Source organism: Corvus kubaryi, unplaced genomic scaffold (genome assembly GCF_017639235.1).
Source record: "Corvus kubaryi isolate FWS band 111438036 unplaced genomic scaffold, C.kubaryi_AGA036_p1.0 37394, whole genome shotgun sequence".
Lineage (NCBI taxonomy): Eukaryota > Metazoa > Chordata > Aves > Passeriformes > Corvidae > Corvus > Corvus kubaryi.
The window spans coordinates 7007278-7022321 of record NW_024581133.1 but is presented as its reverse complement, the minus strand read 5'-3'; the positions used below and the strand labels follow the sequence as shown (position 1 = coordinate 7022321).

Below are 15044 nucleotides of genomic sequence, written 5' to 3'. Positions count from 1 at the left end.
TGAAAATCTCAGTAACACTTTTTAATATACAAGAATCAAAAGTACAGCAGTTTTACAATGTAGGAAAATTTCATACATACTATATAAACAACATATTTACATCAGAAATCACTAGGACAGTGGCATTTCTTTCACAAATATAAATTAATATTAATTACTGTTTTTAGTCAACAGGTTTAAAAGTCCGTATTTTTACAGTAAGAGTCCTTCTCTCCCCGGAGGGGAGGCAGAGGTGGGGAGAAAAGGGGTGAAAGCAGAATATTTTTGTGTGGATCACAAACCATTCACGCAAGGACTTCAGCGCTCGGCTCCGTGTCCATTTTGGTTGGGACCACATTGCCTGTCCCAACAGCAGGTTTTGGTCTGCAGGACTTCCACTGTGTGAACTCATAACTTTACACCATTTCCAAAGAGGTCAGGCTAAAAAACTTTTTTTTTTTAAATAGAATCCCAGCAAGTTACTGCTTTTTCCTGCGAAGAGGCTGGAGGGAATCCCACAGCCTGTTCGGAAAGAAGAGCTGTAACCAGATGCTGACACAAACACCACAGGGAAGTTTATGGCTGTGGATGTGTCCCCTCTGATCCCACTGACGTCCCCATGATTATGTCTGGTTATGGTCCCTATGCTGAGGGGACATAAAATCCATGATTATGTGTGTGTGCTCAGAGAAGACTTTCTCCCAAATCTCGTTCTCCAGCTTCACTAAAGCCAAACCCAACAAAGACCCACCCACCACGAGTGGACAACATGATGTGACTTCAACACCAGGCTAAAGTGACAGTGGGGACAGCTCTCCAGTGCGTATGGGTAAAGCTTTTGCTGTTGCACAAGAAGGAAACCCCAACCAACCTCGTGCCTGGAACCTGGGATAAGCAGAAACCCCCATATCTCGACACAGAAAATGCCTCTTGCTGGGATCCAAAGTTTTCCTGCACCAACTCTAATACAGGTTGGGCAGTATTGCCTTTGCTACACAAGCATGGCACTAACTTCCCACTGTGACAGCACCATGTGGTGACAAAAAGAGCAATTCTCTTTGCCCCTCCGAGGTTTCTTCCATTTTCACATTAAAAGCTAATAGCTCTGAAAAGAAAGGACCTCTTTGTTCAATACCACAGCCTGCAATCACAGCTGAGTGGGAAACGCCACGGAAACGTGCTCTCTCCACACCTCCCACCCCTCCAAAAGGGACTGTGGAAGACTTGCCTTCACCTCACCCTGCACAGGTAAACACAAGTGTAACACTTTTATCAGGGCAGCACGTGCCCCTAAGGAAACAAAACTGCCCTGATTTTGGTGGAAATCTTGCAATATAAAAACAAAAGGGGAACAAAACATTTCCCGTGTGTCCCGTTAGAGCAGCGGGATCGGGAGGAGATGGCAGCAGATTTCCAGGGATATACTGCATGGAGGAGTATTAGTGTCAGTTTGCATGCGCCTTCCAAGGCACTGGCTGGAGTCAGGAAGCCAGCCCTGAACACCCATCTGCCCTCAGTCTTTTGGGGAAAGGACATCACAGCTTATTAGGGTCAAATACTGGCATCTTAACAGGAGGCTTCTCTGCCCCACCAAAGAGGAGCCTGGAACAGCCTGGTCTTTAATCTGAGCTCCGGGAGGTGACGCAGCCCCAGACACCATGCTCGGGGCAGCCTGGCTCTTGGGAGAGCTTTGTGGTCTCCAGGGAACTCCAACCAGAACAATAAACACCCAAGGCGCTTCTGGCCAGCAGTGTGTGCACTGCCAACCCCTCTCACCACACCAGTGTCCAGGCCGGAGCCTGGTTTGCACCAAATGCTGTGGTTTGAACACTTAGGGTGTTTGCCCTGAAGCCCACTGAACAGGACGGCACATTCCTCTTTTTCCTCTGCCATGCTGGGCTCCAAGACATTGACTCCAAGGATTTTTGCGGATCAGTCCTGAATTCCTCATTCTCTCCCTGCTAACTGAGGTGCTAAGTCCTCGGGCTCATTTCCAACTCAGACAGACAGAAGGTCAGTAAGTGCAGGTACTTTTAGCAATTCAGAGTCACTGCTGACTGCTGGAAAGGAGGCAGGAAGGTGACCATTCCCTGAACAGTGATCGCTCCACTGCATTTCCATTTCACTTTGTTCTACTATCCTTTATCCTTCAGTTACATTAAAGGTTTGTGATCACTGCTTCATGAAGCACAGAGAGAAATTATTTGCCCAAAGACCAGAGACTTTAGTGGCAGGAAGATTAGGAGTTCCATGATCCCCAGAGCCATCTTTTGATCTTGCACCTCCCAGCCAGCATCTGTTAGTTCCTGGACCACCCAAGCTGCCTATGCCAGAAGAGAAGAGTTTTGTTATGAATTCCTGAGCCCTGTCCACTGGGAAATACTGTTCTCACCCCAATTTCTTTCCTACTGGTTAGAAGTGAACTAAGCCTTTGCTAAGGAAGTCAGCCTTTTTTTCCCATATCCCAGCTCCTGCTTATCCCCGGAGTCAAGATTTGCCAGTTCCAGCTCTGGAGATGGGAGGAAGTTCCCCCCCACCTCTTCTGTTGCAGGGGACACAACAGCAATCAAAGCAGAGCCAGTTTCTTGAAATGGATAAAGACATGGAAATGATAACATGGCCAGGAAAATGATGGATTGTCACCAGCATGGCTCCAGCTCCTTTGGAGTCATCCTGCAGGGACATAAGTCCCTCTGTCAACCAAGCTTGGCTGCTGAGGGACTTTCCTGTCCCTCCTTGAATATATCCTCCCATTGCCCCATGCTGGTGACACACAAATCCCAGCCCAAGCAGTTTATCCCCAACCCCAAAGCAGCATCTGTCACGTAACATCAAGTCAGAGCAGGCACACAGCCTTGTGCACCATCCTAAGCAGCATCGATCTGCCTTCTCCTTCTGAGGAAACACTGGCTGGGGAAAATTCCCTTGGGTCCATTGGACTGAGGAAAACAAAAACAAAACAAAGAACGAGGCAGCAAGGCTGGTTCCATGATAGAACAGTTCAATGGTAAAAAAAGGGAAAGGAAATGGGAATCTAAACCAGAATCAAGAACTAGGGAAAATCTTCCTCCACCCACTCCCCCAAAATCCTCCTTGACCCAGACAGATGATAGCAGCATGTTCGGAGTTTCTCGTTGCTGGCTTGGAGGAAGCAGCCACCGTCGCATCAATCCAAGTATTTCAGACGTGCACTTCCCCCTCTCAGTCACTTTATGCTTTCCGAATGTTCCAGTTATAATCCGGATTGTTTTTCTGTTCCAATGACCTATCCAGGGGTGACCTGTGATCAAGAGGTGACTTGGAATCGTGGGGGGATTTCTGAGAGGGGGGTGAGCGAGGGTCCGACACTGCAGGGTGAGATGGAGGGAGGGGCTGTTTGTAATCTCCCAGTTTGTCTGTGTGGAAGGACCGGTAGTGGTCCGAAGGTCCTTGGCCATGGTATCCCATGGGCGGCCTGTGGTCAGACATCCGCCGGAAATCCTGCTGGTGGTAGTTCTGAGGCCTGAAGTCGTCCGACCGCCGCCGTTTGGAATCGTGGTGGTGCCTGCGGAGAGAAAACAAACGGATGGACATCAGCTCCCCGAGCCCGGCTCTGCAGTCAGTGCATCCTCACAAACACCCCCAGCCCATCTGAGGCGAGGGGAGTCAGTCACCTGTCGTAGTAGTCTCGGTGGCCTCTGTGGTCTCGGTCGCTGTTGTACTGCTCGTACGGCCTCTTGCGGGAGAGGTTGTTTGGTCTGTAGTTGCCGGAGCTCCGGTGGGGATCCCCCCGCGACCGCCGGTCCCCGTAGTGGTGGTCCTTGTACCAGTGCTGCTCGTACTGGTGGTGCCGCTCCCCGCCCCACATCTGGTTGCTGTTGCCACCGTAGTTGAACTTTCGATCCCTCTGCCAGTCTCCTCGGTCTGCCATGAGCAAAGAGCACCTCTGAGTCTCTTTGATACTTTGGTTTAAGCCCATTTACCTCCCTGAATTCTCCAAGAAATTATAACTGATGCTCCTTTAACTTTCTCCTCCCTAAACTATGTGGGCTCAATTTTATTCTTTGAATTTCTTTATCATTATTTCTTTATCATCCTCACAAATCTTATTCTGTCCCATTCTTACATTCTTTTCCTCACTACATCACCATGTTTCCGAGGCCAGCAGTAAGTACAGTGGTAATGTATGTTCTATCCCATCACCTTTAACCCTGACCAGTCACAAGTTCCAGAAGGATTTGTGTTCAGGAGCACTAGGTCAGAACGGAAGGTTTCTCCTGGCTTGCCAGCGCTCACCTGTGTTGCTGAAATGCCTCTTGTTTGGATGGCCATAGTTGTCCCGTGGGTGCCCATGCATCTGCTGCTGGGTGTGGGAAGGGGGCATGTGGATCTTCTGGGAATGAGGATTGTGAGGCACGTGAGACTGGGACATCACGGAATCGCGGCTGGAGCCTGAAGGCTCTGGGCGGAACGGCTTCTTCATGCTGGACATGTCCTCCTTCTTCTTTTGCTCCTGCAAGGTGGAACACAGGGATACAGCTCAGCTGCTCTACCACCCAAAGGTCTGGACTATTGTGAGCAATGGCCTTGTCTGCCAGGCTCTGGATTTTCCTCTTTGAGGACTTGGTGAGCCAACTGTGTGCCCAAGAACAGCACAAATGTGGTGGAGGACAGGCACAGTTTGGCAACTGTGCTTCTATACCTGATCTCTACAGGGCAGCACGCCCAGGCTTTTCACTCTACAGGGCAACTGAACATCATGTGCCACACCAAACAATGCTTTTGCTTGGTCAGAACACCCAGGACAAAGTGACCAGAAATGCCATGTGAAAAAGAAGGCAAATGCAATCAGACTGTTTAGATGTTGAGAAAATCACACACTGCCAACAACGACAACAAAGAACACCCATGGTAAGAGGCAGAAAGTATTGACACTTCCAGTGCAGCAACTCTTTAAGGACAGAAAGGGAAAGCAGTTCAGCTCTCACCTCCTCTTCCTGTGATCTTTTCTTATGAGCCATCTTGTAGAGTTTGTGTAGTTTTCTGGCATCAAATTCTGTGAATTTTGACACAAATATCCATAGGTTCCTAGAAGGACATGAACATCTTCTGTTAAGTGCTACAGCAGCAGTTCAACTGCCAACCACTTCCAAACCAACATCAAATTAATTCTACCCTCTCTGGAAAACAGTCTCAGCTCAGGACAGGATGACCAGGAGGGCTGGAACCAAGTTCTTCAAAATGAAGAGGTTTGAAGTGGTTTATCTGATCTAGCTTTGAAATCAATTTTAATGAAGCCAGGACAACTTGAAGACAAAACCCTTGCCTGGGACTGGTCATGGAAGATGATCTCTGGAAGTGTTCAAGGTTTAGGCAGAATGGAGCTCTGAGCAACCTGGTCTAGTGAACTGTGTCCCTGCCAATGGCTGGAGCTTGGAACTGGGTGATTTTTAAGGTCCCTCCCAACCAAAACCATTCCATGATTCTGTAGACTGAGTGGACCAGAAAACACAAGACTTTACAGGCTAAATAAGAGGCAAATGGCACATCCATCCACAAAAAAGCCAGTAGCCTCCGACTACCATTTCAAAATATCCTAGACCAGCCAAGGAAAAGAAAATGCTCCCTCACCTTCTCCACAGCTTGATGTGATCCTGGTCAGTGTAGGCTTTAAGGCACTCAGAGATGCGATCACCGATTTTTAGGAGGCAGTTGCGCGTGTGCTCCAGCTGTTCTTGAACTGTCAGTCCCTTATCAGGCTTATCAAGTTGCTTCAGCGCTTTTTTGACTGGTCTCATCCTTTCCTTGCACTTGAAAGAGCAATAGAGAGGAAAAAGTCATTAATTCGGCAGAGGGCTCTACATCATTGCCCTGTTAATCGAAAAGAAGCTGGTTTAGCTTTATCTGGCCATTAGGTAAGGAGAAATCAGCTATAAAATAGCAAGTTGTTAGACAAGCTGCAGACAATAATCAGGAAAAGACAAGAGTCTCCCCACCTCCACTGTCTCTGCCTTTTAGGGGGGAACAATTTGCTTTGCAAGCTGTAACCACACATGGTCAGCCTCTGCACGGATCCCATGGCAGGCAGGGAAGCGTATCCAAGGCTCCACTCACTGACCCAGCCACCTCAGCTGAAGGAATGCTCAACTCAGTCCTGTCCAATCCTATCTTTGGTCACTTTAATGCTTGCTTTTACCAAACTGGCAGACATGAGATGAAAGCACCATGTTTTTCGGCCTGGGCACATCAACACCATGCACAGATAGACAATCACGTTGTTTGACTGCCTGCCTGGATCTTCTGTGCATCACAGAAGGAAAGTTAAAGACAAAAACCCCACAGGACCTGCAGCAAACACAGAGATTTACATTGAGAGAACTGTTTTTAAGAAGTGGTATTTCAGCCAAGGAGAATCTGCCATCACAACTTCTAGTACAATTAGTACAATTTTTACAAAGAGACTTGCGGGCATGTTTGGTGTGAGAGCATTTACACAGTTCCACACCTCCTACAAGGTCACCCTCAAAACTCCCTGCCTGAAAGAGCTTCAATGGCTCCTTGGCTTCTACGGGAGAGGTAATGTAGGGCTGCAGGGTCTTCTGTAACCCAGGGCTGCCAGCTGAGCAGTTGGAAGTCACTAGCTGGAGCAGAGAGCCCTTGTGCATGCTCTGCTGACAGCCTACCAGCTGGTGGGCAGCTCTTGTCCAGGGCTGTCCTGCCCTGCTCTCAGATCAGGAAATCCCTGTGGGGCACTCAGGGTGGGGGTTCACACCCCAACACCTAAAACAGGTCCTTGGATGACATCTGAGCAAACCTTGGCTGCCTCGCTGGGCCCTCAGCACTGCCCTCCCATGTCCCGAGGAAAATACTCACTATGCTGAATGTTTCTTGGTCCAGATCATCATCCTCATCTTCTCCGATGGGGATTGGCTCGCTCCCTGCAGTGATGTGGACGGGACCTTGCGATCTCTTCCCTTTACTTCCAGATTTGGCCTCGCCACCTTTAGGCTTTACAAGGACAAATTACACACGTCACACCATGAGCCAGAATGGAGGATCCCAAGTGACCCAGCTCACAACCTCCACACTATTGTTACTGGCAGTTGCTAAACCTGGGCACTGTTCCTACAACTTTCCTCCCAGAATCTCCAACTGTTGAGTTGCAATGGCTCTGTTTAGCTTTACATCATCCCTGAGGGAGCAGAGAGAAGTCAGAGCCAACAGTTTGGACACGAGTATGATATTCACACTCATGGGGAGGAACCGGTGTTGAAGATTTGGAAGAAAGGTTAAAATAAAGACTATCTCTCCCTTGAAAAGGACAGAGCTCAGGGTAGTCTCACATCTACAAGGATCTGCAACTTCATGTGATATCACTAGTTCTCAAATCATGGCCTGTTTGTGTAAATTTTTACTTATATGACTTATCTGCAGTCAAAGCCATACCAAAAATCACTGGAAAGCAAACTTTCCCCTGCATAGGCAACAAATCTTGCTAGTTTGCACTTATGACCTCAGTGTCAAAACACACTGGGCATGCAGTACATACCTGTTCCTTGGACAGGTACTTCAGGTCATTATTATGGAAGCTTTTACCCCCCCTTCCAATTTGCACCCAGCCTCAGGGCAGTTGTACCCAAAATTCAAGAGACATTTTAGTCTCCAGCATACCAGTGATGTTGAAACACTCATTCTGCTGAGTCCTGAACAGTGACAATGACAACTTACAGTCCTGATGGTGTGGACACTTGGGTCATTTGGGTGAGTTTAAATTAAAGGGGAATACAGACAAGGAGCTGCGAACCCTGTGATAAATCACAGCTGAACAGAACTTTGATCTGAGTGCTCCAGGCTCTTTCCCTGTTCTTCCTTAACATCAGCTCTGTGGCCATATCAATGTCACAGCAACAGCTGTACTTAAAAGGCAGTCTGACAAAACCTCTTCCATTTTGGTCACATTCCATGAGGCTGTAGGACATATTGCCTTTTCTACTTTTTATGGCAATTCAGAAGGGCTGAAAAAGGGATACCCCCTCACCCCATGGTGCTTCACTGACGTCTCTTCACACAGGGCCTTTAATGAATCCTAAGTCTCACAGTTTGTCCTGCTCAGGGACTTCCCTATCAAGTTGCTCCTGAGAATACCACATACCTTCTCTTTCTTGTCTTTTGTCTTCTTTTTCTCTTTATCGCTTTCCTTTTCCTTCTTAGAGGATGTCTGTTTTTCCTTGTTCTCTTTGTTCTCTTTCTTCTTCTGTTTCTTTTTCACTGGGCTCTTGTCCAAGCCATCCTCCTAGAACATCAGTCACAGCACAAAGTTGGAGTCCCTCACCCTCATGTACATTTTCTTCCATAAAACATCCTTAAAACACAGGCAACTTTTGAGGTCCATCCAGATTTACCCTCACACCTCTTTAAGTAGACAGCAAGCCCTGCTCAAGCAGCTGCCATCCCCCCGACTTGACAAGAGGGTATGAAAACCAGACCAGCCCCACTCTGTGACAAGCTGGCAAGCTGCAGAGCAGCTCTCCTGTGCCAGCTGTGCTCCAGATCGCTCAGGCCCTGAAGTAGATACTGATCAGCACACGAACAAAAAGCCTCAGACTCCAAGCCAAACCACTCAAAGACTGAACGTTTTCTAAGCAACAGCATGACCTTGGTAAACTCCAGCTCCACCACGGGCTGACATGCCCAAAAGGAGAGGGAAACAATTCTTCTTTCTCTCCTTTATAAGGGCAACAGGCTTTGTCCTGAGACAACCTTTCCCCCAAGTCAGTATGTGGATGTTTGTGGCCATTCTGGGATGCCCCAAATCACTTAAAGCACTGACCTAAAAGAACAGGTGGGAAAGGCCTTTCTTTCACACCGATAGCTGTATAGGTGCTTTTGAGTTTGTCAGTCCTGTGGGAATTCCCTCTCAGTGCCCCTGACTCCCTGGGGCTTTGCTGGGAGTGCTTCCCAAGGTGAGGTTGGGCAGTAACAGCACAGCCCTAGGAAACCTGGAAAAGCCACTATCCACCCAGCTGACTCACCTTGACTTCACCTTCTTCTGACTGGTTGTCTGAGTGCCGAGGAGAGGAGAGTTCATTCCCATGCTCATCTTTGACTTTGGGAGCCTTGTTCTCTTTCTTTACCCGTGGTTTCCTCTTCTTTAGCTTGCCCTGGTAAAAAAAAAGAACAAGTCAGGGAAAGCAAATAGCCACAGCTACTGCCTGGGGACCTATCCCATCTCCTGAACATCAAGCAAACAGCTGCAGGTCCTGCAGGATGGCAGAAAGCCTGATGAGCCCAAATCCTTCAGTAAGTGCAGTAATAACCTGCCCCTTATTAATTATCATTTAAATGATAAATATCACAATGCAATCAGACAATATAGAAGTCCGTATTCCTTCACAGAGATGATGTTTGGTGACTTGGGAACACAGGGTGTCTCCTGCCATCAGCCAACCACTTCCCCCTGAAACCCCCAGAATCAAGCAGCCACATCTCACCTCTTCCCCATCTTTCATGTTTTCTTTCTTGTCCAGATCTTTTTTCAGCAGTTTCAGTAGATAATCAACTCGGGTCTGGAGCTGTTTTCCCTGAGGTTTCTTATCTGTCTCAACAGGTAGGATCTTTGATAAAGCAGAAAAAAAGAAATATATATAATCCACATGCACAAAGCTTGACAAAAGAGATACACACTAGCAGCACCCCTTCCAGGCCCAGCAAAGGGCAGCAGATGCTGCACCCTCTGGGGGAACAAGAAGGCTCAAGCCTTTCTTCCCCCTCTCACACAGCTATCCCTGACTGGCCAAAGCCAAAGCTCCTAGCAAGCAAGCATCTGTCCCCCTGGAATCCTGCAGAAGTTAAAGGATCCCAAGGCTTGCTAAGCCTTTCAAGCTTGCTAAGCTCTCCTGAAGGAAGAAAACCCTTTACAAGCTGTATTTGGGACCTTGAGTTGCAAAACTGAGTCCACTCCCCTTGACACATCAGATTTGTTTGTGACAGCTTGGTCACAGCAGCCCAGTCACTCTGGTAACCTGAGACATTGCTACAGTAGGGGCACAGATGCACAATTTTTAGTGGAAAACAAGGCTGAAAGGTGACGCTTTGTGGAGGAAATATCTCAGCTTGTCAGCTAGGTTTGCTTCATCCTTCACTGGAAAATGGGTGGCGTGTCTCAGGCAGCTGTTCCATTGCAAAATGCCTTTCAGAGCTCCACACACGGAGGGCTCCCAGGCAGAGCCTGATCTTTGCTAGAAGCACCAGCAGAGATGTCAGGGGAATGCTGCATGCTGGCAGCAAAGCTGCTGTGCAGATTCCTGGTGCTCCTCAGCCCTGTGCTTGCTGCAGTTTCCACACTCTTTCCACCACACTGACACAATGGATGGTGGCTTATTTTTAACCCAGATCATTTCAACATGGTCCTGTAAACTGTTCTTGTGGGGATGACTGAGGAACAGAGGAACAAGATGGAGGCTTTCCAGCTGGCTGGGCTGCCATTCCCAGTCATGTAGCCATATCCTCAAAGCTAACACGGACCAGTCTTGACATAAGCAGTGTCAAATCTGTGAAAAATTATTTCCACTCAGAAATTCACACTCAGATTCTTGTGAGATGCTCAAGGAAACATCAAGTCACAGCTGTGCAATGCAGCCTCTTCTATCCTGTGCGTGGAACCACACATGTCAGCACTGCCATTTTCTGCCTGCATCATTTCAGTGTGGTTCACCTGGTACTGCCCACCAAATAACACAACTCTGCTTTCCATCGAGCATGCAACGTTCCATGAAGGTCACTGTATTCCTCAATATTATTTATCATGATTTTTGGAGTAGTTACAAACACAAACATCTGTCTCTGGAGTAAATGAGTCATGTTCTCTATGAGCACTGCAATGGACCCAATGGAAGCACCAAGCAAAGCGACCTACCTTATCAGATAACTTCAACTCCGGATCTGTTTTAATTAGCTCCCAGTTTCCATAACCATGCTCGTAAATTCCCACTAACAAGCGAGAATCCTCCTCCACTCCCCAGTCTACATCAAAATGAGCAGCTTTGACACGGCACGTCAGGCGGTACCTAAAGGCATTTCAAACACGAGCTACTTTTAATGCTGTGGAGGATAAAGCAAATCCACACATCCAGGCTATTCTCTTTCCACTACAAAATCCAAATCCCTGAGCCTCTTTCTGCATTGCCTACTTAGCCAAACTCACTTCTTCCTTTCCTCTGGGTCCGAGGGAATGGATTTGTGCAGCATTTCAAACTCCTCTTCATGCTGGATGATGGATTTCACATTGACTTGGACACCAGAAATCTTGATAGTAGGACCTCGTCTCTTTCCAGGTCCTTTCCCTGCTCAGCAATAAAACACAGCAATTAAGAGAGCTCTTGCAGAAGGAAGTGTCTTTGTAAAATGGCTTCACAGACAGTGATCAAGACATTGCCTGCAACCTCTTATTTAAACATTAGGCCCAAAATATAAGTTTTCTTCCACTAACTCACTCAGATTTGCCATTTAAACACCTCCCAGTGTCATTTTCTTAAAAAGACTTTTAAGTACGCTGGAGCTGTTTCTTCTGCAGTCTTGGTCAGCTGCAACAGGCAGAGACCCAGCAGGAAATCCATCCCTGACTCTCTATGTCCAAACCAACAGCACAGAACAGCCAGCCAGAGAGTGGGTGGTGATTCCAGCTCCAGGAATTGCTAACTGTGGATCCAGCTTTAGCATGGAGTACAGAGAACCAGTTTGATTTCCACTCCCAGGAGCAGTTAAAATAAGATCTGCTTTGCTTTGTGGCCCAGCATTCAATAAGCTGGTCACTTCAGCCTCTCCCCACAAAAACTCATGTCCAGCAGAAGCCAACAGACCCAAGTGGAACTTTCCAGTCTGAGCAGAAAGCTCAGGGGCTTCTCTCTGTGGGTGAGAGCTGCCTGGCAGAGATGGGGTGGTTTAAGTGTGTTCTTGTTCATTGCTTCTAAGTCACAATGTGGCCTCCCTGTCCAGCATGGGAATGGTTTCCTCACCAGCTCCATGGAACACTCCCAAAACCATCCTAATGGCAGCACACAACCGTCTTGCCTACCTTCCCCTGGATTTTCCTTCAGCTGCTCCTCATATTCCTGCATTGCTGACACACAGCTGTTGTGGATGAGCTCCCCTAACCGCTTCAGGTCAGCCACAGACTTATCCACGAGCTCAGCATCCCGGGCAATGCACTCCAGCCTGAGAAACAGGAAGAGTTTTGTGTTTGATACAGCAGATCTCTTCTCAGCCACTTCCTAATCAATTGTTTCACAGCTCAGTGCTGTACAGATATGAATGTAGGAAACATGCACAGGTTGAGTGCGTGCAGGAAACAACCAAGTTTTTGTCTTTTTTTGGTCTAATAGCTGCAATGCAGATGTAGAAAAACTGATCCAATCCTTTGGATTTTTTAGTACCAAAGCAAAGGTGAGAACTGTGTATCTTGGGGACAACAGGGACCCTCCGTGACTGTTCAGTACTCCCTCAGGCTTTTCCAGTTCTACATTAACTCCGTTTGATGGTCCAAAGCTGCCATCTGCTGTCCCTTTTGCCTGCCTGAAGTCAGTAACATCAAGGCTCACACACAAGCCTTGTGTTTCACAAGACAAGAGTACAACCAGCTGAAAAAACACTGCATTTCTCCTACAATACATTCAGGGAACTCTGCCTCAGCACTGAGACCCTGCCAGACCCAGCACAGGATCAGGGCCCTGCAGATCCACATTTGAGGACAGTGCCCCTCCTCGTTTCCCTTCAGGAGCAATAGAGCATGGAAAGATGCTCCAAATTCAGTCCTGAGGCTAACATGCATACAGAAGCTTGGCAAGAGTTTTGGGTAGCATTTGCTGTTCTGACAGCTGCTCCCTCTCCTTTCTGGGCAGAGTGGGAATGCCCCAAGGGCCGGGCTCTGCCAGCAGGGCACTGCTGTGTTACAGCCCAGCACCACGGCTGCTCCAGCTCTGGTTTTTGGCCAGCGTTCGTCAGTGCCCATCAACAGAGACACCAGGGACTGTACAGCAGTGCTTGGGGCCCTGATGGCAGGACAGCAAGGCTTGTGCTGTCCATGGAGGTTGTGTCACACACCCAGAGCAATGTGTGTCTGGCTGTGCTCACAAGTACAGCGTGCCTCCATGCTTCCCCTCTGGAGCGGGGCCAGGATGGGACTCACCGTTCAAGAGGCAATCCAAACTTCTTGTAAGCCTTGATAAACCTAAGGAGAAAAAAAAAATCAAGAACTAAACTAACTGCCATAAAAAGTAGGTCCAATATCACAAATTTGCTTGAATATATTAATTACAGCCTGTCACATTATCACCCTTGCATTCCCCACTGATCAGCTCAGCATCCCTCAGCACTGGGAGGCCTCATCCATTAGCCCCCACAAAGAGTTTTGTGACCTTGGCTGGAGAAGAACACAAGATTATTATAAATGGTGAGTGTTTGACAGATGAGGGAAAAAAAGAGGAGAGTGGTAACTGTAGAGCAAAAAAAAAAAAAAAAAAAAAAAAAATAGAAGAAAGCACTGGCTCACACCATGTTGGTAATTATTAACTTCATTTTTCCAGGAAGAAAAGAGGCATTAAATCAATGTCATTAGTAATTTTAAAGCTCAGGCTGCAAATGTAGCAACCCATCACAGAAGAGCCAAATGTGGTTCAATCCATCACAGAGGTTTGCAGACGAGGTTTGCTATTTATTTTCATGTCTTATTTTTATTGTGAAAATCCCTGCTGTGGCTAACACGACTTTAGGGCAAGAGTTGCTGCAATCAAACATTGCCTTGAGCTGGGAGCAGACACAATGGCTACAACTACAGGTTATTTTTGAAATTAGTTATTTTTTTGCCTTCTTTTTTTCATTTTGTATTCTTTCAGCCTCTTTCTGCTACATCACAATAACCTAAATGGCTGTTATATTGCAGCACATCCTTCCTGCTCCATGGTTGCAAGATGATTATGGGGCAGCTTCACAGCCCAAAAACTCCTGATATCTCCTGCTTAAAAATACACCAGCTCAGAGATAGAGAGAGTTAAGGAAAACTCACAACCCCCTCTTTTCCATCTTTGGCTGAACATCTGGGCAGAGTTGTAAGACAAAGATCTTTGGAAAAGACTCAAGAATTTGAAGATAGAAGAAAATAATGTTCTGGAATTCAGTCCCCAGCTGACATCAGGGACTGACACACAGGTCTCAGATCAACAGCACCAATGCTTCTCATGGGGTCCTTTTGCCAGAGCCTACCTTTCACTTAGAGCTTAAATCAGCAGATGACTGCCAGAAAAATGTCAGGAAAGCCAGAGCCCTTGGTTTCTCCAGCTCTGCCGCTCATGGCACCTAAGACCTCACATGTTATATGGCATTAGCTTGATGCACTTGGCCCAGGAAGGGCAGTTAAACACGGATTAATTTTAGGAAGGTACCAGCTCCACAGCAGCCTGACTAAAGACAACCCAGTCCAATTTGCACTGATCTGAATGTTAAGGTCATCAGCTGGGATCAAACTGAATAATATAAAGGCACAGAAGCAGTCCCAGTGAACCAGCTCCGCCTAACCACTGACGTGCTTACAGGTGATAACTTCCTGGATTAGTCTGGAATTTTCTCCACCTGCATTGGATTTCTATATTTGTTTTCTGAAGTGTCTCTTGTGCCCAGCACTGACCTCCTGATTTCAGCATCAGTAAATCCTTCCACAGTGTCTTTTCTAACACTCCGAGGGCGTCCCCTGCGCTTCGGTCTCTTCTCGTCATCGGTGTCGTCAGTCTCGCTTTCTGATCCAGATGATCTCTGAAGCCTTCTCTTGGTTTCTGCATCCGATTCACTGTCATTTGTCTGAGCCTGCACGGGCCAGAGAAACAGCAGTACAGTTATCAACTGCTAATCTAATCAGCTAACAACCTTTTCTGTCCCTCCGTGCACTGGCAGTATTTAATGGACTGTAAAACACCTCGGCATCCATTCCTGAGGATGCAGGAGCCCATGTAACCAACCCAGAGAGGCAGCACACCTTGCAGCTCCCAGCTGGCTGAGGCTCTGGTGGTCATCCTCCCTCTACAGCCACCAGTTTCACA

At 47.5% G+C, this 15044-nt stretch overlaps 1 protein-coding gene across 9 annotated transcripts in view; it reads right to left on the bottom strand.

Annotated features, from left to right (window-relative positions):
* CHD2 (chromodomain helicase DNA binding protein 2) overlaps window positions 1-15044 on the bottom strand; it is an 84975-nt gene continuing 69931 nt past the window's right edge. For all 9 annotated transcript variants that reach the window (XM_042039250.1, XM_042039251.1, XM_042039252.1 and 6 more), the window contains 14 exons: window positions 14636-14811; window positions 13142-13183; window positions 12032-12171; window positions 11162-11300; window positions 10874-11024; window positions 9450-9572; window positions 8991-9119; window positions 8111-8251; window positions 6832-6966; window positions 5590-5768; window positions 4947-5046; window positions 4255-4471; window positions 3633-3882; window positions 1-3523 (listed from right to left, as the gene is read on the bottom strand). In XM_042039250.1, the coding sequence (XP_041895184.1) occupies window positions 3190-3523; window positions 3633-3882; window positions 4255-4471; window positions 4947-5046; window positions 5590-5768; window positions 6832-6966; window positions 8111-8251; window positions 8991-9119; window positions 9450-9572; window positions 10874-11024; window positions 11162-11300; window positions 12032-12171; window positions 13142-13183; window positions 14636-14811 (2256 nt within the window). In that variant the 3' untranslated portion in view covers window positions 1-3189. The remainder of the gene's footprint in view (window positions 3524-3632; window positions 3883-4254; window positions 4472-4946; window positions 5047-5589; window positions 5769-6831; window positions 6967-8110; window positions 8252-8990; window positions 9120-9449; window positions 9573-10873; window positions 11025-11161; window positions 11301-12031; window positions 12172-13141; window positions 13184-14635; window positions 14812-15044) is intronic.